This window comes from Peromyscus eremicus, chromosome 2, assembly GCF_949786415.1.
Source record: "Peromyscus eremicus chromosome 2, PerEre_H2_v1, whole genome shotgun sequence".
NCBI lineage: Eukaryota > Metazoa > Chordata > Mammalia > Rodentia > Cricetidae > Peromyscus > Peromyscus eremicus.
Window position 1 is genome coordinate 163,120,938 of NC_081417.1, and position 27,888 is coordinate 163,148,825.

A 27,888-nucleotide genomic window follows, 5' to 3' on the forward strand; every position below is an offset into this window, starting at 1 on the left:
TCCAGTGGCTCAGGAAGTTGAGACGATGGTCCCCAGGCCAAGCTGGCTAGCTAGACTAGCCAAACTTGTGAGCTCCAGTTTCTACAAGAGACCCTGCCTCAATAAAGTAGAGAGTGATCAGGGAAGACACCCAAGAACAACCATATGCCTTTATGTGCATGAGCACAGATGTGAACACATGCCCACACACATGTATACCCTACACATGTGCACATACGTGTGTGTGTGTGTGTGTGTGTGTGTGTGTGTGTGTGTGTGTGTGTGTATATATATATACATATACACACACACACACAAAAAAAAAATTTTCTGGGTCATCAACACTATATAGATAAAATTCAGCATAATACCAATTTGCCTACATTGCCTCAAGACCCTCTTACATTCAGGATGTGCTTTGAGGCTCTAATGAAAGGGAGGGGTCTCTAGTCTTAGGGGTGAGGGGCCGGCAGCCTGGTGTGCTGGTTGGCTTTATTTATTTATTTATTTATTTATTTATTTATTTATTTATTTATTTTTGGTCATTTGGTCATATTTATACAGGATAGAGTCATCTAGGAAGAGGGAACCTCAGCTGAGAAAATGTCAGCATCAGACTGGCCCCTAGGCAAACCTGCAGAGCGTTTTTTAAATTAATGATTGATGTGGGAGGGCTTAGGGCCTAGCCTACCATGGGTGGTACTACCCCTGAACAGGTGATCTGGGTTGTATCAGCAAACAGGCTGAGCAAGCCATGGGGAGCAAGCCAGTAAGCAGCACTCCTCCATGGCCTCCGCTCCCAGGTTCCTGCCTTTAGTTCCTGCCTCAGCTTCCATCAGTGGGCTGTAACTTGGGATCTATATGCCAAATCAGACCTTCTTCCACATGCTGCTTTTGGTCACAGTCTTTATCACAGTGACAGAGACCCCAGTAATATGCCCGGGATCTGCAGAAGCTCAGTCAGGGCATCGGCTAGCTATACCACGTGGTACGCAGGAGTGGGACACCACTCACGTTCTCCCAGGTGGGTGGGGACTCGGGGCCACAGCTCTGCAGGGTCTTACCATCCAGGCTGGGTGCCATGACACCCAGGGAGTAGGCGCCCTCTTTCACATGGGCCAACAGCTCTTCTCCAGGTTCAATGTCCTTAATGACTTTATAGTAAATCTAGGAGAGAGAGAGAGAGTAAGGACAGTAAGTGAACACTGAAGTCATGTGTTGTCACCGCAGAGGCACCCACAGAGCCTCTACCCCACTGCTGTAGTGCTACCCATAGAGGGGGCTGGCCTGAGGATTCCACGTGACCTAATTTTTTAAAAAGATGTTTATGTGAATGAGTGTTTTGCCATCATACACAGACAATGTACGCATGCAGTGCCTGAGTAAGCCAGAAGAGGGAATTGGATCCCCTGGAACTGGAATTACAAGCTGCCAGGTGGGTGCTGGGAAGCCGCTAGAACAGTAGTTCCCACAGGTCGAGACCCCTTTGGGATTGAAGGACCCTTTCACAGGAGTCACATATCAGATATCCTGCATATTGGATATTTAGAATTCATAACTAGCAAAACAGTTATGAAGTAGCCACAAAAATAATTTTATGGCTGGCGCTCACCATAACATGAGGAGCTGTATTAAAGGGTCGCAGCATTAGGAAGGTTGAGAACCACTGGTCTAGAAAAGCAAATACTCTTCACTGCTGAGCTGTCTCCGAGCTCCCAAATTGTTTATTTTTTAATTAAAACAAATTTTATTATATTTATTTATTTTTGTGTATATTGGGGGCAGTATGTGGAGATCACAGGACAACTTATGGAATTAGTTATTCCCCCAACCATGTGGGTCTTAAGGATTTAACTCAGGTCCTCAGACTTGGTGGCAAGGGCCTGCTGAGCCTTCTCACTGGGCAGATCCAACAGTGAAGGTCTGCAGAACTTTTGTAGCATATGAAGAAAGGAAAGGAACTGAGTCCGTTTTAATTTGTTCCATTCTGCTCTGACAGAAAGGATAGCTGAGAGCTGGAGAGCTGACTCAGTGGTTAAGGACACTTGTTCTTGTGAAGGACCTGGGTTCGGTTCCCAGCACCCACACAGAGGCTTACCACTTCCTCAGGCACCTGGAATGCATCTGGTGTACAGACATACATGCAGGCAAAGCACTCGTATGAATAAAATAAATATTTTTTTTTTTAAAGAAAGGATAGGTGATCCTCAGTGTCATGACCTCGCGACCAGGGGTGTCCTAGGAAATATCCCAGATTACAGTGACTTCCCATTGGGAATGCTCCAGTCTATTCTCAAACCTCCTTTGTCAATGTGAGCATAAGACACGTGGCAGTAGGGGGACCTGAGGGTTCAGAGTGTTGGGTGTTTGTGAAGGTGCTTTCCAGCTGGGCACAGGCCCTGTGGTGAGGATGTTGCTGGGCTGTGACTTTTACACCAGTGTGGCAGCTGTGAGCCAGGAAAGCCGGGGCTAGGACAGAGGGAGTGCCTGCCAGGAGCTGCATGCGACGGGGGTTTGGAGTCTGGGGGTGGGGAGTGTAGTTCTATGTCTGGAGGGAGGGAGCCCTGGGGCTGAGACAGCTACATTTGGTGTGTCCAGTTCAGCAGTATGATCTGAACCACGTCGGTTGTAGCTGGCTATCACGTCTCCCCCAAAGCCTTAGTCATGCCTGGTTTTCTGGCTGAGATGAAGAAGACTGTTCCATTCGGGAGACTAAGCCATCGGAGCATGGCAGGCTTGGGTGATTTGGGATGTGTGTATCTTCCCTGACTTTCCCCAGACTCTGCCTCAAAGACTCTAGAGGCCCAGCCCCTCGTGTGGGGCCTGGGCCTCCTAGGAGCACAGACTCAGAAAAGTATCTCCTTTATTTGGAAGTGTCAGACACATGACACTGTTTCTCTCTCAGGGTAACTCACTGCCTACTGCAGCAGCTGGGAGCTCGGGACTCTGTTCTGTTGTTAGGACTGCCTGGGGATTGAAGAAATGCCCCAGAGACACCTGCTGCTCTGGGGAGGCCTGGCGCAGGCCCATCAGCTGCCCTGGGCTAGCCTTCTGCATTGTTGGAAGGGTATGGGACAGAAGGAAGGGCAGAAGGAAGAACATTTTAGGAGAAGACAAACTTATCTAAGCACAGGGACAGAGGGGGTGACTCTCCTGCCATAAATAATGAACAACGGCGGAGCACGCCTGTAATCCCAGCACTCGGGAGGCGGATCTCTGTGAGTTCGAGGCCAGCCTGGGCTACAGAGTTAGTTCCAGGAAAGGCTCCAAAGCTACACAGAGCTAAAACAAACAAACAAAAAACCAATAAACAACACTTCTGTTCCCACTCCCTGAAGGGAGCCCGGGGTAGCCACTTGCCTCCCAGGAATACAGTCCTACTTAGGGCTAAAGGCAGCTAGCTCCAGAGAGCACCCATGAGTCACTAAAGGACACTGCACTGGCCCCAGTGCCTATTGGCTGTCTCCCAGAACACCAGAGAGCGGAAGTGCATGGTCAGGAGCCTGCAGGTACACCCACAATCTTAATCAGTGACACTCCTTCACAGAGCAGGCCGTAGTAGGAACACACTACTATGTCATTCACAGGGAAGTGATAATACAGAGGCTTTAAAATGGAGCTAGAAATGGGATCAAACAGACTTTTTGAATAAAACCAATGGTTCTCTAAGATACCAGTTTTACATCATCACACTGTGGCTGACAACTTATTTTCTTAAAGGTCAGACTCAAGCCACCGTGCTTCAGAAGAGGATTCACCCACAGCGCCCCAGAGTGAGGAGCTGAGGCCACACAGGTACCCCCTGAGCCAGAGGGGAGGGTGTGTGCCAGCTGTGAATAAGCTTATTCGCACTTCCTCTGGCAACAGAATGCATTCAGAAGCATACAGCAAGTCCATGCTTCGTGCCTCTGGTTCAGCACCAGTGTGGTGGGTGACTTGGTGCTGGGTACAAGGGCTGAAGGAGAGGGGAATGAAGGCTTGGCCCCTTGAGGTCCTAGTCAGAGTCAGAGCTTGCCACCAACTGGCCTCCCTCCCACCTCTAATCACCCCGATTGCATAAGGCCTTAGCTGCCGTGATAGCAGTGTGGCCTCCTACCAACTGGTGCTGGGTAAGGAGAAGAGCACCCTTCCCTTCCACCCACACCCTTCCCAGGCTGCCGGCCTTTCCGGCCTGTATTCCATTCACACCTCTAGTTAAGCTGCCTGGCCTCCAAGGCTCCTCTCCATAACAATCTACCCCCTTTCTCTCTGGGCTACAGGAACCTGGAGCCTTGCCACCCAATTCTGGTTCTGAAGGCTGCATGGCCATCAGTTTTCCTCCTGATTCCTTTGAAGGTAGCCAGTCCTCCTGGGACCCACTGGTGCCCACCCTCAAGCCCCTGTTCCTCCTGACTCCTGCTTTGGCTCTAGGGGCTATCCAGCCTGCCTCCCTTCCCTAATCCCCTCTGAGGGCTAGGGGGATTCCTGAGAGTCCACACCCTCCCACCCTTTGCTCCTGGGCTCACCGGGCCTCCAGGGACCTCTACTCCGGTTCTGAAGACAGGAGACTTCTGGGACCCTCCCACCAGCCTGGACACTGAAACTGCAACCACAGCAGGACCACAGGTGTCCCTTCCTCATCCTCACAGTAGGGCCACTAGGGCCCCTGCCAGGGACATGTGGGGGACACAAGTGGCAGGCTGGGTAACTGTGGCCAGTAGGACTTTGAGCCCCGGACGTAATTAATCAATCACTATTAGTGCTAATTGCAGAGGCCAGGGCGGGGCCAAGGTGTCCCAGTGTGCCTCCACCTGGAGGGCTAAGGAAACCAAACAGGAATCTTCATAGACTTTCCTGAAGTCTTGGTCCTGCTTCAGGCAACCACAGGAGATGCATACAGAAGCCAACCCATGCTTTTATGACCTGTTTCAAGAGGCACAAAGCCCTTATCAGCCAGGCATTCTAAGAAAGCCAGTTCCTGGTCTGCGGGGCTGGGTGACTTCCCTTAACAGAGACCAACTTCAGTTGGAACTGGTGCTGTTGGTTGTGGTGCCAGGTTGAGGGGGACAGGGTAGGGCATCTCATGCTTAAGCACTGTTGTCCACTGTATGGTCCAGGCCCCTTCTGTGCCTGGGCCATAACAGACACACCTGTAGTCCCTTAAGATTCTTGCAACTGGTTTATTACATCCATCCGGAGTGCTCTGGCTCCTGACCATTAGCATCACAAGACAGGCTACAAACAAGGAGAATATGAAACCCAAGAATCTGACCCCCCAACAGCATCTTGGGGTGAGGGATGGGTGGCTGCCGAGAAAAAGCATATTGCCTTCTTTCTAAACCACAGTGCCACATGTTTTAGGGACATATGAGTCCTGGGGTCCTGTCACCGCAGGTCCGGTGGCTACTCCTTGTCTGAGAACTTGAGAGTGGCACCCTTCTTCCCAAAAGCTGAGATGACAAGCCTAATAAATGGCTTCTGTCAGGGGCTCTCTGAAATAGGGACACAAGCCTGAAGCTGAGTCTCCGTTTCTTCCTCTCAGTTCCCCTCATCCAGCAGTGGCAGCTTAGAGTTTGGGCCAACATCACTGCCTCCAACTATACTTCACTCAGCCCAAACTGTTTTCTTTTCCTTCTGTCGTGTTCCAGACACAAAGAGGTGGCTCCACGTAGTAGAGAGAACTTGGAACCTTCTAACTGAAAGGTAGACACCTGCTTGGGGATCAGGTTCAGGCCCAGGAACCTTTCACACAAATGAACATCCAGAAGGCAGTTTGCAATGGCTGCCGGCTCTCAGCTCTTTAGGGCCCTTGGCTTGTACTGAAGATACTGTTGAGTGGTTAAGAGGAAAGCCCCACGGTTCCCAGGCCTGCTTAGTCTGAGCATCCGAGCATTGAAATAAATGAAAGGAAAGATACAAGGACAGCATGGGCTTAAAGTCAGTGGACATGCAGGTGGTTCCTCCAGTGTCCCTAATCTGTGTGGTCCTTGCTCCACATGCCCGGGAGGGAGGCAATTTTATCTGTGTCTAAGCCTTGATAATCGTTACTGTATGTTCTGTCACTTAAAATTTAAAAGTTCCTATGCATTTATCTCTTCCCTAGTCTACAGTTTGGATAAGGATTATAAAAACACAGTTAAATAATCAACACCATTACATGGCTTCCAACCAGGCATTGCATTTAATTAATGGGAGATAAAGTCTGACAAACAGCTATTGTATTGGGCCATCACCACAGTTGAAAGCTGAATTTAAACTTAACTGCTCTTCAAAAAGGAGGATTCCTTTGATCCACAGAAAGCCTCTGACAGGTGACAGTTTTCCCAAATTAAAACAAATTTGACATAGATTTTTTAAGGATTAAAAAAAATCTAAATTACAGTGTGTGTGTGTGTGTGTGTGTGTGTGTGTGTGTGTGTGTGGTCTGAGGACAAAACCTGCAGAAGTTTATTATTTCCTTCCACTAATGGGCTTCTAGGTATTGAACTCAGGTCATTAAATTATGTGGCCAGTGCCTTTACCTGCTGATACATCTCACCAGACTGCACTAGTATTTTGAAAGTGTTTTGTCCACTGGTTAAGAAAGGCTCAACAAATCCTCTAATTACACCTTGTCTGCTTTCAAAGAGAAAACTGTGTTTAGCTGTTTGGCGCTACCATTTCAAAAGGACCATAACAAAATACATGATTTTTGATTTAAAATGATGTAGGGAGAAAGCCAAAGGAGTCAAGGAAGGCCAGGGGCTCAGGCCTGATGACCCTGTTTAAAATATGACTCGTAGCAGGTCACACTCCTGGAGGTAAAGAGGGTCTGGGCAGGAGCTGTCAGCCACCAGGCTTGACCGGACCAAGCAGAACCAGGGCCGGCCCTGTGGACACTTGGATGCACAGTTCCTGACCAGTCCTCTGTTTAAACACCCTCTTCAATGCATTCAGGAGGGACTGTTCTCCTGCTGTGGGCAGACCTGCCCCTTGGGCTTCGTTGGCTGTGGATGCCTCAGTCTTCTAGTCACGGGCTGGGCCCGGCACCCCGACTGCTCTGCCCTGCCATGGAATACTGGGGTGCTGTATAGACAGCACAGGCTTGGGTTGTTCTTACAGATGAAAGGGGCTGTAGGAAGCCAGAGCAGCACGGCTCTCCCAGGGCTGCTGAAAAGCATTGCCTCAGCCGTCCTCCACCCTCAGCCTGCTGACCAGCAAACCCTCCTCTACCCACATTCCTACCCCACTGAGGCAATGCATGAAAAAGAGAAAACAGCCCCTCTGTGAACAGATCTCTGCCCACCCCCTCCTCCTTCCTGTGGTCACACTATTTCCAAGCTCTCCTTTTCTCTCTTAACATTAAAACAAATTCAGTAACAGACTCCGCTTGTGTCTCCTAAATGTTTCAAACCAACTCATTTGCTCATAATTGCAGGAGAAAAAAAAAACACCCAGAGGTGACCTGGATGTTTTGAATTTTCCAAAGAGAGAGGTCTTGATGGAAGGGGATTGGTTGGGGGCTCCTCCTCAGGTGTCCAAAGTGAACTGAGATGCCCATGGGTGCTTGTTTACCCTCAGGCTCCTGCTCAGATGGAAGAGACAGCAAAAGCACCCAAAACTGGCTGCTCATGGCTGCTTGGCATCTGGCAATGTTCTAGGTCTGCGGCTTCACTACCCCCTCAAATACCAGGGCAAAGCCCTAGTCCCCCACTTCTGCAGTGGGCATGTTGTTCTTACCAGATGGGCCACCTCAAAGCCTTTGGTTTTCAAAAGCAGGAAAATTATTGGTCTTTAGGGGCCAGGTGTACTCTTGGCCAAAGGCCATCTGTGGCCTTTGTATATACAGGAGGAAAACCCAAGGTCTACCATGGTCTCTTCTGCTGCCTGGTTCCCCTTCTCAGAATCGTAAGATTCCCAGCTGACATGAAGGATGAGACCAGTCCCTTCCCACGAGCATGAGGACTCTTGGAGCTACAGAGCGCCAGGAAGGGAATCTCGTAGCTCAGCTGGGAAACTGGGTGCCGGGTCAATGACTTTCCAGCACTGTCACTAGGCAGGGTGGGATCTGAGATAGACAAGGGACATAGGGCCTGGCTAGCTCCACTGGAGAAGGCGCTACTTGCTTCACATCTACCCACAGTCAAGGCACCAGCAGGCTGGACACTGGAGGGAAGTTTCAGGAACTCAGCCCCTTGGAGTCTTGTGCTCACTTCTCATGCCCACATCTCCAGCTCCAAAAGGCTGCAGAGGAGCAAATAAAAAGATAACCTTTGTCTTCTGGCCTGAGGCAGGTCTGAACATGCCAGGCAAGGCTGGGCTGAGGGCATGTGGCTGGGCTGAGGGGACTCTCAGTAGAACCAGGAGGTGAGCTGCTATGGCTTCCAGAGCCTGTCTGGGTCGTCCCAGCGCCTGCAGCAGCCAGCAGGGACAGGTGCAGCCCTGGGATGGTGAGAGGCATGCCCTTGCCTCCATCTTCCATGTGCAGGTGACATGTGGGTCTCTCCCGAGGACACAGGACACCAGAAATCCAGGCTTCTGAGCTGACTCAAGCCCAGGTCCTGACCATTCCGAGCAGAGTCTAGGTATCCCAGGTTTCCATTCCTCATGTTGACCCCTGTGTTCGGTCTACAGCCACCTCTCCTCCATATGGTGGACAGATCATCTCTTCTGGTGACTGTAGCTCCCAGGACTTTTGCTAAGATCCTTCTCCTGTTCTTCTCTCTCTTTTGGATACTGGAGCTGAAGTCCTGCATCTTGAACCTTGAATTAAGAAGGCCTATGCTTTTCTAACTTGCTGTATTTTCTTCACTGGATACCCTGGATAGTGCAGCATCATTTCTTCAGTGCAGATGTTTGGTCATGGGCTCCTTCCCTTCAGGGTCTGTGATGTCCTGGGAGTGCTATGTACATGTGTACATATGTGTATATGCTCACAGTACATGAAATTACACACACATGACAGCATGTTTAGGTATGTACATGCACCCATGTGCGCACACAAGAATTATGTATGCGCCTGTGGGTGTATAGTGTTCCTAACTGCCTAGAAGTTTTTGTAGACACTCTTGGGAGGGAGAAAAGAATCTGAGAAACACTACTGACATTTTTCAGTGTTTCCTTCTCAAAGAGAAGCCTGCCTGTCCTCAGGAATTGTTTTATTAGTAGTATCTCCAGGAAGTTGTATTCAGCCATGGAGAGGGTCAAAGTGCTACTCTGCAGGGACAACTGTCTTCATGGGATGGCCAGGAAGTAGAAGGGATCATCTGGAGACTGTGGCCATCTGGGAAAAAGGGAAGGAGAGAGGGAGGGAAAGGGAGAAAAAGAGGGGCAGGGGTGTGTGTGTGTGTGTGTGTGTGTGTGTGTGTGTGTGTGTGTGTGTATGTGTGTGTGTGTGTTTGTATCTGTGTGTGTCTGTGTGTCTGTCTATATCTGTGTGTGCATGTGTCTGTGTGTGTGTCTGTGTATGTGTCTGTATGTGTCTGTATCTGTGTGTCTATGTGTGTGTGTGTGTGTGTGTGTGTGTGTGTGTGTGTGTGTGTGTACACATCTCTGTTTTGGGGAGAATAACAACTAGTTTGTTATTCTGTTTTGTTTCTAGTTATTAATTTCTGTTATTTCTAGTTTGTTATCTATTTTTCTTTTCAGGAAGTTGTTTCATTTAACTGGTGAATATTTGCTGTGAGTCTGTGGGTTCCAGTGGGGAGGGGGCTCTATTCTCCTCAGAGTAGAGGGGTCTCAGTGTGAGGTTTAGGGGTGGAACTAACCCAAGTTTGGGTGGCAATTTTGGCTCTGGACCCTCCAGAAGATGGCATTTGCCTAAATCTCCAGTTCCTTCTGAACACAGGGCTATTTATCATCCTATGCATGGGATTAAGGCAGGGAGAATTCACCCTGCAAGGCCACATACAAGAGAGACAGTCAGCAGGTAAGGAGGCACAGGTAAGTCTGACTAGTCACACAATACAGTCAAGTATGTGAGCACAGGGTACAGAGCACAGGGCACAGGACACAGGACACAGGGCTGGGAAAGGTTGGGGAGTGCAGTGGCTCTGAATCAAAAGGATGCAGGGAGGTCAAGGTTGTCAATCACTCTAACCTGGAACATTCTTACACATGGTCTGAAATGAAAAGAGAATTCCCTGCAAGGCAATCACTTCTCTTTAAGCCTGCATAGTAGTTTAAGTAAACTTCCCTGAAATGATTAAGAGAGGAAAAAAAAAAGGTTTTTGAAGGCCAGTGTTTCTTTGAGAGGACTATACTTTAGTGTGTTTTCTAAAAGCTTGCCCCACAAAGACTCATACCTCACGGTTCCACTTTAGCTACCTTCTAGCATCTATTTTAACAAAACCCGTGTCCTTGCTGCTCCACCAGCATCACACAGAAGTCCATCCCTGTACGCAGATGACTTCCCGATGCTTCCCAGGACTTGGGGTTCTGCAGACCTGAGCTTGAGAGGGGGATAGGCCAAGCTCTGTGCACCTTACATTCAGTCTTCCGTCACTCTGCCTCTTTTTCCCAGAAGCAGGAAGTTTTTCTTCCATGTTCCTTTTAAATGTCATGCTTGTTATTTTTGTGCTCAAAGTTCCTCAGGCAGAAAGTTGTCTTTTTTCCTTCTCAAAACCTCTGGTTCTAGTAGAAGGTCATGGAAGGCTTCTTCGCAGCAAAGCCCTTGGTCCTGGCTTCGTCTGGAACCAGCAAGCATCTGGTGGACCCACCGCTAGGTCCAAATCGAGCCCAAGAGCTGAGGAGACAGCTCTGGAGGAGGCAGCCTGCAAGGCTAGGGGCCTACAGCCTCCTTGTTGTCTTTTTAAATGCATAACATTTCTCTAGAGTCAAGGGCCTCGAACCACTTTAGACAGCTTGTACAGGCAACACAAGAATGAGGCCTTTGTTACGTGGTCTTCACGAATGGCTTTTAAAGTAAATGGACCCTTTTTTCCCCCAACAAAATCTCACATGTAGCCCAAAGACACAGGCAGAATAAACTGCTCTGCGGGGAGGGCTGAGCTGGTACCCAGAGGAACGCCTGCTCTGAGAACACGAGGCTTTGCTGGAGTACGGAAGTCTGCAGGGTCAAACTTAAAGCTACGAAAGGGACAAAGTCGTGCTGGCCACTGTGCCCAGTGGAGTGGAAAGAAACTGAACATCTTCTCTCCTGAAGGGCTTGCGGGTCTGGACTCCTGCCCTGGGAATGCAGCGGCAAGCCATGGAGCTAGAGGAGCCAATGAACTTATGGGGGGTTTTGTTCTGAGAAACTGAGCTCAGAACTGTAGGTTCCTCAGCCTCTGAGGGGACCGAGGCAGAAGTTCGGCTTGCACAGCTGTTTACTCCGAGAGAGGCGGAAGGCCATGCTAAGGCAAGACCCTGTCCTTGGCAGTAGGTCATGCCATGATTTTGACTTGTGGGCTTTAGGCATTTTTCCTGGTCTAGGAAGCATCTCTGTGCTGTTAGACTGGCCAATGTGGACCCTTTTGGAAATGTTGGTTGATTAGGGTTTAGGCAAGTTTCCTTCCCGTTTGTTCCTGTCTGCCGCTCTTGCTCTTCCTATGTCTCTTGGCATTTGTAGGGAATGTGGACCCTGTGACTTGAGGTCCTGTCTGTTCCCGCGGGCCTTAAAAACCACAGCTTTCGATCCTCCAATGACATCGGCCTCAGACAAGTTCTTCTGACCTTTGCTCTGTGGTCTTTGCTCTTGTGGAGTATTCTGGGGCAGCTAAGTTCTTCAGGTAGCCCATGTTGGGCAGGCGTCAAATGGCCACCCCCTGTGGCAGGACAGAGCTTAGCAGGTGACCCATGATCTTACCAGAGGCATGGCTGACGCGCACCTCAACCACCGTCCACCTCGGTGCCCTGTCTCCAAGGACAGTTCACGGGGAGAGTGACCGTCCTAGACCTACCTGCTCGTTGATCTGACACATGGTGAGGTTCTGGTCATCACAGGAACACGCCACACGGATGTACTTGAGCCAGCTGCCAGCCCCAGCCTGACTGGCATCCACACAGAACTTCTCGCTGCCCAAGTCTTCAGAGATCTGCTGGGGAAGAAGCACACTCAGGTCAGAGGTGCCCCATGTGCTGTGCCAGGCTGCACTGGCCTCAGAGGTTCAGGCAGGATGGCAGGTTGGCTGAGACCATCAGCCAGTCCTACGCATTGGAGAGGCCCTGTCCACCCAGCCCACCTGGTCCGGGGAGCCTCCAGAGATTGGTGGAGAAGAGGGTGGCTTTCCTGTTCTTGCATAGCATCTCACGGTCAGGCCAAGCACTGACGAGTCTCCAGCATGGTGAAGCCACCCAGCAGGCTGTCCAGGTGTGAGAAAGCAGAGCCTTCTGTGTCTAACACAAGCCCTCCGCTAAGGACAGTGGGGGTGTTGGGCTAGAAAAAGCGTTTCTGAAGGTAAAGGTGTTACCAGGGTGTGCAGCTGCACGTGAGTTTGGGTGTGTGTATGTGAGTGCGTGTCCAAATGTGCATGTACCTATGTGCCAACGTGCACACGTGTGCCTGTGCAGACATGCTCCTGTCAGATAACACATCCCTTGAATGACAGAAAAACATTTCGTTTCCTTAAAATTGGAAAGTTTCAGTTTGATGCTGGCCAGCATGCAAACGTCATGCTTCCTCACCACGTCCTGCACAACAGGCGGGCCTGGCGGCGCTGGCTTTGCTCTGTTGCTGTTGCCGCCCTCTGAACTCTCTTCTTCAGAGGCCTGTTTGCTGATCTGTCCCCCTCACCCGCCCCGACCCCCTCCCTAAGGGTTGCTTGCAAGAAGACCTGGACCACGGGCTGGCAGATGCAGATGCAACAGCACCTTCCAGCTCATGCCTGCTCTGTTCAGTGCCTATGGTAGACCCCAATTCAAAGTCTTTGAAGCCAACAGCAACTGGGGTGGCTAACTAAAAGGCAGGATGGTTGGAGAGAGGTTGGTGGACAGGGGTGTCTAGGTGGGTAGGGTATCCAGGTGGAAGGAGTGGCCAGATGGGTAGGAGTCCAAGAAGGCAGGAGTAAGGGGAGGCTGAAGGGCCCAGTGAAGGTGCAGCTCTACACAAGTAGACACATCACCACTCAGCATGCACTTTTCAAGATCCTTGTACACACACCCATGGCAGACATTGGAATTCTTTGAAAAGTTCAGCGTCAGCACAAAACAATGAAGCCACACGTCCTGCCTCTGTACACCTGTTCCCTTGTCCCCAAGGACTTTGACACAAAGTCAGACCCTGAGCACACAGATGGGAAGTGGGTCTTTCTCCTCCTCAGATTGCATTGTCTCCCAGTTGAAATCTGTCAGTGATCCCTAGGTTTCGGACAAAGGATGGCAGCCTGAAGGGACCTGGTAGGAGAGACTCAGAGTATGGAGCAGGAGGCCCTGCAGATCCCAGGGGCATGACTGCAGCCTTGTACGGTAACACATTGCAATGCCTGATCCCAGGGCCCTGTGTGCTCACTTGGGTGACCAGTGGATTCTCTGGAAGCATGAGGCAGCGGTGGCTCAACACTGACTCCATCAGGCAGAGACTTAGGTTAAGTAGCCAAGTCTTCAACCACTTGCCCTCATGTTCCCTCAGCCCAGAAGCTAAGAGGCCGCCTCACCACTCCAGGCTGGCTGTGAATGAGGCCGTGAAGCAACTGTATGCTGTGCCTGGGAAGGTGGAGGTGAGAGGTGCCCAAAGTGCAGACATTGGGCTGAACAGAGTGCCCTGCACAGAGCTTGGGCCCCTCAGCCTGGGATCCTGACTTTCTTCTCAAAACTGAAACACTAGAACTCACATGCTGTTGGTAAAGCTGGGAGCCCGACTGTACTCCTCTCTTAGCTTAGGGAGCAGGTCTTGAGAGGCAGGACCCTCAACTCTGGAGGCGTTAGGATAGAGATATGACCTCCCCTCTCATCTGGGGCTCAGGGGGGTGCCCAGGGAGATCTCCACAGGTGTCTGAACCCAGTAGTGACTGTCTCACCCTAGCCAGGACGCTGGGAGTTCACTCAAGGTCCTGCTACTCAGGGGTTAGATGAAGCCTTCCCTACTCCTTACACACCCTTGGAGGTCACTGCCTGCCATGCTCTAATCCAAGGCCAGCCCAACCACACCCCTGTGTGACCCCTACAACCTGGAGAGGATGAAGGCAGAGTGAACAGTGGCCATATGTTGAGGCCATGTTCAGGAGGGCAGGTCTCCCATTCTTAAGAAGTGGGCTCAGGCCACCAATAGGGAGAACCCTCCTTAGGCATTCAGACATCTTAGTCTCTCTTCCCAACTGAGGACTCTGCAGGAAGCTGCTGAGGACTTCAGCCCACAGGTTTAGACCTCTACCCGATAAGGCAGCTCACACCTCCCCCGCCCCAGACATAGGGATTAAGAAGGGCTAACTGCCAAGAGACCAGAGGACCCCTCCCTCCCTCCCTCCCAGAGGGACCAGGATTTCCAGTGAATCCCCGCCACACAGACCTCTAGGCAGATGGTGCAGAATCCCAGGTCCTGTCCCTCACTATATGTGTCTCTTTCTCATTTTTCTGTCTCTCTGTTTTTTTCCCCCCTTTATGGTTCAGGGCCCGGGATAGCTAGTTAGCAGTGCTGAGAATGAGCAGTCTTCACACAGGGCTCTGGCCCCAAGACTTTCCTGGGGTTTGGCTGTTGATGTCTCATAGCTGAGGCCTATTTCCCCAAGAACAACTAATTAGCTAGTAATGACTCTGTTAAAGTGCTTGGGAGCTTGCTGAGATCCAGCTAGTCATATGGATACATATGCATTCATGCAAAGAGTGTACATGTGTGCACATGCTTATGGCTATAAATATACAGCTATGTACCCCATGTGTAAACATGTGTTATCTCTCTATATATGCATGTGCTCATGTGTATACACAAGAATCTTTACTTATGTGTGTGCACATGTGCATATGTGTGCTCAGGGGTCACAGTCATGGGTCAGCTGCTATATTTTTGAAAAAGACCAAGTCGTTCCTATGAGAAGGTGACTTGTTGCTATTGCTGTTGGTCCTAGTCCGTGACCTGCCCAGGCTTCTGTCCCTCACTAGCTCCTGACCCTCTGGATGACTGATTTCCTGGTGGTCCCTAAAGACTTGAGGAAGACCCTTCTCCAGTGTGGTCACCATGAGCCTGGTGTTCCTTCTCTCAGAGACCAGATTCTCTATACCCGAGGGGTGCCCAGTGAATACTAAACTGCTCCTCCCAGGGAGGGAGGAGCTACCATCTCAGGCCTGAACAGCAATGGACACACTAGGGGAGGGGTGGCATTCTATAAGATCTGGAACCCACCAAGCAGGCCTGGCTCCTCACGGGTCCCTGGCATCGCTGCCCCTGAAGCAGGCCTTTGATGCACTCATGGAAATGGAGCTGTAGTGACACTCCCTGGCTGAGGGGACCTCAGGTGCCCCACTGGGACGCTGACCAGTATTTGCGGGGCTCAGGGGTTCTCGGGATGCTGAGCGGAAGGCCTGGGTGTTAAGGCCACAGCCACAGGCAGCTGAGCACATGTCCCTGACTGCACTGGGGGTAGCAAGTGCCAAGGCCCTGGTGCCAGAGGCAACAGAATCGGCCAAGCCTTTCCGATCTGGAGTCGGGCCTCTGTTTGTACCTAAGCTCTGGCAGGAGCTGTGTAGCTCTGAGAGTCCCAAGGATATCTGAGAGCTCACAGGGGGCAAGGGAATGAGGACTCGGGCGTTAGGCTCTGCTTGTACATGAGACTCGGAGAGTCGTGATCGAGGGTGGTGGTGTTCTCTTGGCTGGTTTCGTGGAGCTGAACCTCCGTCCAGATTTGGAGTCTGGGCCCTACCCACTTGAAAGTCTGGCTCTGGAGTTGTTGGGGTTGAGCCTGTGGACTCGCATAACTGCTGGTGGAAGTGGTCCTTCTGCCCATTTGCCCCCACTTGGCCTCTCGGCCCCCATGTTCCTGCCAGCTTCCCCAGCTCATCAATCACCCCCATCAGAAATGCTGAGTTAAGAAACGAAGGGATGGAAAAAAAAAAAAAAAAAAAAAACCTCTTACCCTTGACAATATTTTTTGCACATCATTTGAGGTTTCCTGCACTTTTAATTTGTGGCTCTCTGCTGGGCTAACTCTTTCACATTTAATGGGCATGGCCAGGGGCTGGCTCCATATGGGATGTGCACACAGGCGGGAGTGTAGAGCGTCTGTCGTCAGCTCACCTAATGGATTCCCAGCCTGCAGGAAGGAGTGAGGCCTAGGAGTCACCTTACTGGCCTGTGCCCTATGGCTGCAGCATGCTCCCTAGAAGCCCACGGTGTGGTGGGTATCTGCAGGACTGTTGCACGTGTCCCACTACCCTCTTCTACATCTTCATGCACACCTGGGCACACATACTACACGAACACATATGCACACACAGATACATAGAGGCACATGTGTGAGCACACGTACAATGGTTATGATTTATGACATTCACAAGGAGCCAAAACAGAAAGTCCATTCTTGTGACAGAGAGAGGAGAGTAGGCCTTCTGGAGACACCTCGGTGTGGCGGACATGGAACCTGAATGAGCTCATAAATCTGAACCTGACGCTCATTATGGGCTTGGTGGTGACATGACCAAGTGCTAAGCAGAAACACGGCGGCAGGATGGGGTGTACTGCTGCCAGCAGACAGGGGCCTGGCTGCGGAGACCAGGAGGTCAGGGGTCCATCTGTTCAAGCTGAGAGGGAGGGAATCAGAACAGGAGGGAGAGAGTGGTGGAGTGTGTTTTCTGGGACTCACTCCTGGAAGAAGTTGTCTGGGACTTTCTATCCCCCTCTGGCCTTGGCCTCCACTGGACAGTTGCCAGGGTAGTGGTGCATAGTGGAGGCAAGGGGTAGAGTTTCAGGGTCTTGGACAGGCCCCAGAGCATGGCTCAGGGTTTGGATGCTGCAGAAAGAGGATTGCTGCCTGACCAGGGACTCTGCTGACAGGTGCTGGTGACGTCCCAATTCCACACCTGGAGAACTTGGCTCCTGTGTCAGTCACAGGCAGATCCTCTCGGTTCAAAGCCACATCAAGAAATGCATGTCACAAAAATTCACTGAAGTCCCTATTTTCCAGTATGAGCCCCACACAGGCCTTTGAACATCTGAAGGAAGCCACACACCAGAAGTCACTCAGACATCCAAATGCCTGTGAACCCTCTGGTTCCTGGCATTCTTACACCCAATTCTCAGACTCTGATACTCTAGGCTGTATGCACATATCCCAGACACACAGATGATCTCTCCATGCCTTGTGCATCCAGTCTGATACTGGCTTCCTCTTTATACTGTTTTCGGTTGTATCTCCGTGCCTTCCAGCCCTTATATGCTATGCTAACTTATCTCTCCCCTTCCCGTCTTTGCTCTTTTTGGCCCAGGCTCCACCTAGCAGGGGAATGACACTCCTGCCAGCATCTGTGAATTTTGCCTGAAGGAAGAGGGCAGTATGGTGAAGTGGAAAAGGACTTGGGTGTGATGTGCTTTGCCTGAGTGACTCGAAGCCTCTAGGGGACTCATACATCTGAATCTCAGGTAAACAATAGAAGAGAAGAGGAGCCTTGGAAGTCTGGAGCTGCAAGGGCTCTTCCCTGATGGCTGCTACAGAAGCTGGGTCACCAGCCTTTCCTGTGACCTTACTGCAAACATACCAAGGATGTCCTTCAATGGCCATCATACCATCCCCACAGTGCACACAGTGGCCTGAGTGGGGTGTCTGAGGTGGGTCACATGGCTTGACCATCTTGGCATCTGTGGCTTGTCTCATTGGTCATGGGCTGCAACCCTGAGCCACAAGAAATAAAAGGTCAACTTGGTGATTCATACTAGCATTCTGGTCTTTCACAAAGTGGAGGTATGAGGCATAGACAGGGCCAGGACAGAAGCATCTTAGGTGATTAGCAACAACTGGTGGGAAGAGGGTCTGCTAAAATCTAGGGCCTAGCAGGTCAGACACCTCCCCCACTAGACTGTGGGTGGACGAGAACCCTCAGAATGAATGTTCTTCCCCCATGAGAGTGGCCACCTCTCCCTCTTGGAAGCTAGTATTGAGCGTTCATCACTCTCAACTGGATAATGTGTCTTGTCTGGGGTCCTGCCTCAGTACCTGCTTAGAAAACTAGAGAGCCTCTTTTCTGCTCCCCAGCCCATGGCTACCTGCGCAGATAATGAGCTCTGGGCAGCCTCTTGGAGGTACAAGAATGGACGAGGTCCTAGCCAACAATCTTGTTATGAATACATATTTCTGAACACTGATGGTGGCGGGACTTGCTGTGTGTCTGCTCTGGAGACTAGTGCCCGCCACCACAGATGCTCCAAGCAGGACCCCTCCCCAGTCTGCAGAATACACATGACCCTCTCTGTGGACTGTGTGGTGGGGTGATTAGTGCTGGGCTGTCCTTCAGGAGCTCTGGAGTAGGGATTATCGGGTAAGTTTCTCTATATTGTTGCTGCCTCTACTTCTCCCAAGAAGCCAAACTGGTGACTCTTGTCACGAGGACCTTCTCTACCCTGCTCCAACTTCTCAAAGCCAAGGTTGACAGTCCAGGTAGCAGCAGAGTCACCCCATCTGATAGTCACATAAGATACTCTCAGAGTATGCTTTGATGAACTCAATCCCCTGGCAGAAGTCCAGGCCATGAACAGCCATCAAACACCTGATGTCACAACCTGATCTATCAGCACCACAGGGATGGTATGTCAACTGGTATGTAGAAGACAAGGATTTGGGGGAGGTGTGAGCCTGAACCTATAAGGAAAGTGACCATGAGCCCAGCTGCTCATAGAGACTTCTGGAGTCACAGTGTCTGCTTGCCCAGATTTAGTCCTGTAGGGACTCCTTGGATCTCACCAACAGGTGATCACAGTTTCTGAACTCCAGTGGTACAAATACTCTAAGGCATCATGGGTACAAATGTTCTGCTTCCCCCATGGATGATCCCAATGAGTACCAACACAGAGGGTCTCTTCTGCATGCTAAGCTCAGCCCACTCCACTCATGCTCTGTTCCTTCCATTGTAGGAACACCCATCTCTGGTTCTGCTGCAGTTGGCTGACCCCAGATCATAAGCACAGCTATGTCTGGGGCCATGTGCTTTACAAAGGCCCTCTGAGAAAATCCTCCAAGTCCCCCGGTGACTTGCAGAGTACTCCTAAGTGTTCAGGGTCTTCCCAAATTTGGAGCCTCCCCCACATCGCCTACAGCAGTCCTTGGGATGGTTGGGCCCAGAGCCTCAACTCAGGCTGTTGACGGAAGGAGGGACACAGCCCACCGTTGCTAGTCTGGTCTATCCAGAACAGTGCTGGTGTGGTTCAAACTCAAGTAACTTCAGCAGTATTTCAAGTCCAAGTTTCCTCTGAGTCAAGTACAGGCCAGGCAGAGCCCCAAGCCTGGAGTTTGCATGCCAGCACAGACCTGGCCCCGACCTTCCAAAGCAAGGTGCTTTTGCTTTTTTTTTTTTAAAAATCATAAAATATAGTAAGATCCCACAACCCCAAACCAAATGCTTGTGGCCACACCCCTGCTCAGGGGTGCAGTGCTGGGTTTGTCACAGGAAGTGGCTCTTCTGAGGGCAGGCAGGGCCTGGGAGGTGTCACACACATAACCTTTCTTTGGCTTTTAGATAGTGACAAACTGCAGTGTTTGTGAACTAGCAACCCCCACAGCGGATGCGGGAGGAGTTCCCCATGGTGGGCTAGCCACTGACATGTGGTTGGGGCCACATGAGATCTCAGGCCTATGGGAGCAGGGCCTTGGCATAAGCCCAGATCTTTCTTTGTTTGACAAAGGACTTTCTTTGTAAGCCCCCACACATGGGAGCTGAATACAAGACTAAGCAGCCCACCAACAGTCCTGGGCCTCTCTACCCAGAATGCTGGAATAGATCCCTGCTTGGTGTCCAGTGGGACTTCCGAACCCGAGGCATACAACTTCAGGAAGGGCTGTTAAACGCTCCCTCTCTGTCATGCCCATCACTGTCACAGCAGTCATCACAAGCAGCATGTGGGGAGGGTCTCTTGGGTGGAACTTCAGGAGAACTTGGTGTAGCTTGGCTATAAATGGCAGTCTCCCGCTCCGTTGTTCCTTAGAGAAGGCAGTGATGTGCAAAGCCCAGGGCTTTCTGCTGGCCCTGGCCTTTCTTATCTCACCCTCAGCAGGAGAGTCACCTCCCTACAGGCTGTGTGATGCTGTAACCAATGGTAACCTGGCTATCTAGTCACCAAAAGCTCGTGTTTCCCCAATGGACGGCCACAGCTTGAACTGCATTTGAGGCACAAAGTAATCTGGAAATATGCTATAGGTTGTACAAGTAGAAAGGTACATATGGGTAGAGCAGTGAGCACTGGCTACTTGTCAACCACTTTCACACTGTGTCAGGATGGGTTACTCATTCTAGCTAACCTCTCTTCTACTTTTCCTTAAAGTCTCACAACCCCAGGGTTGCCTAAGGCAACTGAAGCTTTTCTGGGGTCTGTCCTGGAACAAGTGTTTAGTTGAGGCCTATTGGATGTTTTCATGAGTAGATAGATGGATGGGTGTATGAATGTATGGATTTTGGATGGATGAGTAGGATGGATTGATGTTGGATGTATGTATGAGTGGATGTATAAGTATACATTGAATGGTGAATGATGAGTGAGTAGATTATCAGATGGGGTGGATGGTTTTTGGGCTGTTGTTGAATGCATATACATGGGGATGGATGGATGGACAGATGGATATTGAATGTGTGGATGGATAGATGTTGAATGGGTGGATGGATGCATGGATGTTGAATGGGTGGATGCATAGATGTAAATAGATGGATTAATAAATATTAAATGAATGGATAGATAGATGTTAAATGGGTAAATAGATGGATGTTGAATATGTGGACAGATGGATTAACGATTGTTGAAACTGTTGAATGGGTGTATGGGTAGATGCTGAATGAGTGGACTTATGGATGTTGAGTGGGTAGATGGATAGATGGCTGTATGGATGTATAACATATCTAGAACTCTCTGAATTCCCCCAGCACCCCCAGTGATCAAGAAGAGAACATCTTCCAGTAATATGGAGCCAGAACATAGGATACCTCTCCTGGGATGCTACTTGGAAGTTTCCCATCAGGGATCCTCAGCAGCACAGATGGACTGGACCATGATGGTCATTTTTCATCTTACTTCTCCTCCCTCAAATGGTGAGTGTCTTGAGGATCTCATCTGTCTGAATCCTAGAGCCATGTAGATAGTAGGTGCTCAAAGAAGGTTTGGAGAACAAAGGAATGAGTGAAGACATTTCAAGACAACCGAGGAAGACCCATGTTCTTCCATGCCTTCCTCTGCCCACTGGATTTCCTTTCTTCATCTCCCCTGTTAAGTTTGGGTCATTTTCTTTCTCATCTCTCTCTGGGTTGTGCCGAAGGGCTTGTCAACCCTCTTGGCCAGTCTTCTCTGAACCAGAGTCATAATATTTCCCAAGTCAATGTTACTGAATTCATCACCCTGAGTCTGTTTCCTGGAGCTCAACATAATGGTGACTTATATCCCCCAGCACAGAGGCTGTGGCTGGCTTGTGACATGACTCATGGTAGGTGCTTAGAGAGGCCTGCTAGGTTACATCTGGTGCCTCTCATGCAGCAGACACAGTCACTGGGCACCCATCCCTTTCACTGGAACACATGGGTATAGAGGAGCGCAGTGACTCACTACCTTCTGTATCAGCCCAATGTTTTGAGGTCAACTCTTGGAAATAGCTCAAATCTCAATAGGCCAAGTCTAAGCAAAGACCTTGCCAATCTCTACAAAGAACAGTTCTTGGTGCTCTTTGACATACAAAAATGGTCATTGGCAAAGGATTCTTGGTGCAGACAATGTTGTCTTTGGAGGTACTGCAAAGGGCCAATGCCAGTTCCTTCCCTGAGTGGGCCCAGGTATGTGCACATGAAAGGATGCTGGTGAGGCTCAGCCCTTGTTTTGACTGTATTGCGTGAGGAACTTTTCCTCCAAATGTTGTTTTGTGATGACTCTGCTTCCCATGATCTATTTTTTTAGTATGCCTGGACTTCAGCCATTGTCCAGTTGGTTGAAAAGAGATGAACCTTAGGGTACACTGACTACAGTCCAACTGGGACATCCTTTCTTCTTATGCCTAGCCCTCTTGGCACTAGACATAAAGAGACTAAGACACAAGGTACACTGATTTCAGATTAGCTTCCACATACTTTACTGGTGATGGGCTTTGGGCTGCATGTTAAGCTCGCCCTCGGATGTGAGCTTGACCTGAGACTTCTGCCTCAGGATAGGCATGTTTGAAGTGATTCATAGACAAAGGTACAGCCAAGTCAGCCTTGCATAGTAGAAGCCATTCAACACAATAATTGTCCCTATTTCTGTGTTCCAGTATCACTGCCGAGCAAATGTCAGATGAATGAAGGGTGCCCCCTACCATCTGCCTGGGTCTCTTTTGGGTCCCCAATCTATTCAAGTCTAGGATGTGGAAGAGAAGAAGTATTTATTTATTTATTTGTTTATTTATTTATTTATTTATTTATTTATGCATGTGAGAGCGCTGAGTAGTATATATGTGTGTTCTATGTGGGTAGGTGTATTGTGTACATGCAGGTACGTGTGTGTGTGTGTGTGTGTGTGTGTGTGTCCCATGTCCATGTCCCTGTCACTGGGAGGATGGAGATGACTATAGGGGTGTGAGTGTGTGGATGAATGTGTAACATATACTTTCTTATTTTTTGGTAGAAAAGGGGAAAGACTGATGAATGCTTTACTGACCTCCAGTTGCCAGGCCTCAGGAAGATAGCTGTGTGTGTGTGTGTGTGTGTGTGTGTGTGTGTGTGTGTGTGTGTGTGTGTCTGTGTGTGTGAGAGAGAGAGACAGAGACAGACAGACACACAGAGAAAGAGAGAATGAGAGGACAGAGAATCTCTGTCTCACTATGTAACCCAGGTTCCTTTGTACCTTTGGACTCACTATATACCTCAAGCTGGCCTTGAACACACCACCCTCCTATTTCCACCTCGGAGTGCTAGCATTGCAAGTCCATGCCATCACATCTGAAGAAATTATAATGATTTGTTAAACCAGAGGAACCACTTTGATTTCTCTCCAAATGCCTTAGTTCGAAGACGTGTTTTTTTTTCAATTTCATGTCTAATTTAATTTTCAAAATAAATAATGAAAAATATGACAGAATCATAGCATTTAAAATAAGCACTTTCACTATCCTCTCCAGTAATTCATTTAACAGTCATCAGTGTGAAAAAAAGATCAATCCAAAAATGCATTTGCTTTTAAACACAACTCTTGCGCTTTTGTCAATAGTTTATATGTGCAACCAGCCCTTCTAATCACCAGGTTCCTCTTTATGGGATCAACCAAATACAGACCAAAAACATTTTCTAAAAAAGGTTTTTGTACGGAACTTGTCCACACCTGTGATTTCCTTACCCTGTCCTTTAAACAGTGCAGTGTGATGACTGTTTATTTGCATGGAAGCAGGAATCTGCAGCGCATGCATGTGTTTGTCTGGGTCAGTTCTACACAAGCACCACCCTCTTTACATCAGGGACGTAGTATTCTCAGACTTTGGTCTCTGGCGTGTCCTGGAACCAAACTCCTCATATACCAAAAGACAATGGAAGCAAGAATTATTTTTGGAAAACGAGGAAACTTACAATGGCACACAAGTCTTTGAACAACAGAAAGTTGGGCCCAGCTCTTTCAGGGAGGAGCTGGGTCCCGTCACCCCACTGGCTTGGGGTCAGCAGAAAGGCAGCTTCCAAGGGTGCCTTTCTCAACAACAGCCCAGCGCTTGCACTCAGTTTCTCTTTCTGCGGGGTGAGCTCCTCCAACGCCAAGCCCACATGCCACTGCATACTCAGCTTCCTGTGGCTCACATGGAGAGGAGCCTCTTTGTTGGTCAGAGTACAGATCCTAGAAGATGCTTGCACCTTCTGGAACTGGTCGTCAACATCTCAAAAACAAAGCTGGGTAAAATAAAACACACGTGCGGCCCCATCCCTGCCCCCAGTGCCACAGACTCCGCTTCACGTGCTCATGGACCCTGGCAGGCTAAGCTGTGGTATCTGTAGGTATGCTTACAGGCTGGCATTATGCAATAGGATGTTAGCCACACATTCTAATGAAAAAATAAAATAAATAATAATAAACATTGAGTGTAGAATACGGATCTTTCATGAGACACCGTAATCGTTTTTCTACTCCAACCTCAGTTTTCTCTGGAGCAGCTCCAGGGAGCCCAGGGTGGCAAGGCTGCCTTCTTGTGGGGAACAAAAGGGCTTTTTTAGTCTTTGGGGCTGTCAAGTTTATCCAAATATTCTCGGCTTACTACTAGCCCCTTTCTGAATTGATATTCCCAATAAAAGGACACTTTGTATCTGGAAGCCACACTAGCCCAGGAAGGCTGCTCAACAGCCCTGTCTACCTTCCTTGGGGCCCAGGAGGAAAGGGCATTCCTGGTGTGACTGGGCCATGGGTAGTGGTGAAGGCCTTGTGATTGGGGGAAAGAGGAAATGGAATGCACAGAGGATGCCACCTTCTTGCAGGGCACCAGCATGGCTCCCATTCTAATTCTGACCCAGTCTCTGTGCAGCTGCCACACACAGTTGTCAGAGGAGGGAATTCATTCCACCCACACTGAGGTGTGTGAAGTCTGCATTCCCCGGCTGCAGGGGCACGGGACAGGATAATAAGTGGACTCCTTGCACAAGATAGAACTATGTTTCATCCTCAACTCCATCCCATCTGCTCAGACCCTCTCCTACTAGTCAGCTCCATGGGTGTGCATGAGTGCATGTATGCAGTCATATACCTGAGCACTCGTATACACGCAACTGAAACTCTTCAAAGGGGTCTCAGCAGCTTCACAAGAGTATTTCCTTCCACTTTGGCCTCCTCCAAACGGCTCTGATTAGCACTAATGATAATTCCCATTAATCACCTTTGACTGCTGTAGGATGGAAACAAGGCTGTGGTCAGGGGCCACTTGGGTCTGTTTATGACTTGTGTGTGTGGTAGCAGTCAACACTGTGCCCCAATGCCTCTGGCCTGTGGCTGACATCAGGTCAGATATGTGGGGCTGCCAGTTGCCCAGCACAGATCACTTCAGTGTCTCTCCTCTTTGTCTGACTTGGGGTATACCAGCGATTCATGGGACCCTCATTTCCCACAACTTGGAAGCAGTGTGGCTTTCTGTCCAACAGCAGTCATAAGTAGTGACTGGGTATAGGCAGCTGCCTCAGATGAAGAGAAAGAATGAGAGGTGGAATCAGCCAAGAAGTCCTACTCTCCACCATCTCTCCTTCCCTCCTACACATACTGGTGTACCCCATTTCCTCCCCCTGACAGTCCCTAACCCAGAGTAAAAAAAGCATCTGAACTTGACCCTTCATACCATCCACAGGAAGTCAGTGGATTTTCATAGGCTGCACAGCTGAACGTTCAGAAGAAAAGCAGGCGTGAAGTCCATGAACCGGTGCCCCTGAGGTCCTCAGTCACTGCTCATCCCTTGGAGACTATGCATTTCAGCCCCCTTTTCCAAAATGGATGCACACTGAGCCCACAGCTCTGCCCACAGCTTCTGCCTTTGGTCACTAGCACTGTGGCTTCCTAAGCTCAGATAAAACTAGTTCTTCTTCCCTGCCTTGGGGATTCCTGGCACTTTTCTTCCCTGGGTGTTTCCCAGAGGGAAATTATAGCCGCCCAGCACTGAGCAAGCCTTCCCTAGGCTGAGGTGTGACAGGCTCATATACAAACAGGCTCCATACAAACAATTTCTTCATCAAGCAATGGACATGTCTTACCTAGTGGTTAATAATGAAGGTTCCTGTGTTTCAGGTTTCTGGTCAACTTGGAGGCTATGATAATTAAAATTGCATTCTGACTCTAGTTTAAATACAACACACCTGTCCCTAGCAACAGATAAAAGGAACAAAGTAGTTGTCTGGTAGCAAATGGCCATGTTGCCTAGAGGGGTGGGTAGGAAGGGATGGGATGTGGGGGTGGAAAGCCTAGGCAGGGATGGCGGCAGTCGGGCATGGGTGAAATGGAGGAGAGTCAGCACCCCATTTGTCCAGAGAGCATCCTGCAACAGAGTAGGTCCATGGTAGGTCTGTGGTAGGTCTATATGGTAGGTCCCTATGTCTATGAATTTAGAAAGGTTTCAGCTATGCTCTGGAACTTTTGAGTTTAAATTTTATGAGGTCCAAGGGAGGCTGCAGTACAGGTTGATGAGGGGCCCACTCTGCAGCAAAACCAGGACTTCCTCAAATCATTAAACCACATTAAATCATTAAATCTACAGCCCAGACCTTTCCCAGTGGGGAAAGTGTGGCCTTGGAGACCTCCATCTCTACTAATACATCATTCACTTCCACATGATAGTGAGTGGTGGGGATCAGGTGATCCAGCTTCATGATCTTCCAGAAACCTATCCAGAACCTGGAGAACCTTGACCTGCCTAGCAGGCTGGTTGGTAGAGCTTGTTTGCCTCTCATATGCTTACACTCCCACGTCCAAGCCCACGTGAGGCAAGATGGAGATGGAGATCACTGCCACTCTACAGAGAAGATGCAAGATTTGGTTCATAGTCATAGAGACCCTCTAGGTTGCTGCCATGGCAGGAGCTGGTCTGAGCCCTGCAGACTTTGGCCTCCAGCAGCAGCAGCAAATGCATTAGTCACTGTTCCCCTAGAGGTGGGAGCTGCTGTGGCTCCTGCTGCTCTGTGCTGGCTTTACTTCCTCTTTCTCCTCTTCCTCTCCCTCCTTCTCTCTCCTTTCATCCTCTCCTTCTTTCTTTGGGAGGGTTTGGTCTCAACATCTCTGTGTCTGAGCTTTTCTCTGTGGGTGAATATCATCACTGTGGAAAGAGACCCTCAAGAAGGTAGGTGGCTTTGTGGCCAATCCTGACCAGCGCATCTGCGTAGTGGTCTCCTGGGGGCTTGTTTGGAAGGCAGCCTTATGAAAGACTGGAAGGAACCCCCAAATTTCATATTCATGATATTGAGGCTGGATCAGACTTTCTGACATGGGAGATAATTATTTTATAGCCCTAGGTAGTTCCTCCTTCCTGCTGCAAGATGATATCACACATCTGGCTCTGGTTTTTGTGACTTCCCAGGGAGGTTCCACCTATGAATGACCCTTTGGGGACTCCTAGAAATCCAGCTTTGATGCTGGGACACAGTGGCCTGTGCAGGCAGGGTAGACAACTTTGAAGTCATAGCTGCCTAGATTCCTCCAGACCTGCCCATTCCAGGACTGTCAACCTAGAGCTCCATTCCAAGGTAGAAGGCACTCCCTAGAGATGAATACCTTCCCTGGACTGTTTAGGCAAGCACCACACTGCACATCAACTTCACATGGGTCTTTGCTGTGCTGAAGGGGCTGCCAGAGGACAAATGAACTGGACATAGAACCATCAAAGGACACCAGTCCTCAGAGGTTGAGAAAGCTAGAGGGAGACAATAAGTAGGCTTATACTTCCCAGCCTGGGGTTGGAGGTCTTGGGTCTGCCCAAGATTGGTGGTCCTGGAGCAGAGATTGTCTTTGTGTGGACTTCAGTCTTCCTACAGGTCTGCATCATAGCCTTGTAGATTTGAGAGTTCCTATTACACCTTGGAGGTGTATGTGTGTGTGTGGGGGGGGGGGTGGGTATGTGTGGCTTGGTTTCCCCAGAGTGATCCTCTATGCATCTCTTGATAGCTGTCCAAGCCCACACTATGACTGCATCCCCTTGCTATTCACTGATTACCCTGGTGTATCCCAACCCTATTCTGTCCTAGCCAGTATGGAGCTGTCTCAATTTCCAGCTCTTTTACATTGCTGGGTATAGGCTTATGTTCTTTAATCTCTTGGGGAAAGCCTCTTGGGAGCATAGCACACACAGAATGGACAGGCTGCTTGCCATTACTTTACATCTTTCAGCATTTTCAATCAAGTTTAATAAATGCCAGGTGGGGGCA

The 27,888-nt window shown here is 49.7% G+C and overlaps 1 protein-coding gene across 1 annotated transcript in view; it reads right to left on the reverse strand.

The window, feature by feature from the left end:
• Positions 1-27,888, reverse strand: part of Prdm16 (PR/SET domain 16) — a 211,452-nt gene that overhangs the window by 36,250 nt on the left and 147,314 nt on the right. The window contains exons 4-5 of the mRNA XM_059255932.1: positions 11,838-11,972; positions 1,044-1,146 (exon numbers count right to left, since the gene is read on the reverse strand). Of these exons, the coding sequence (XP_059111915.1) occupies positions 1,044-1,146; positions 11,838-11,972 (238 nt within the window). The remainder of the gene's footprint in view (positions 1-1,043; positions 1,147-11,837; positions 11,973-27,888) is intronic.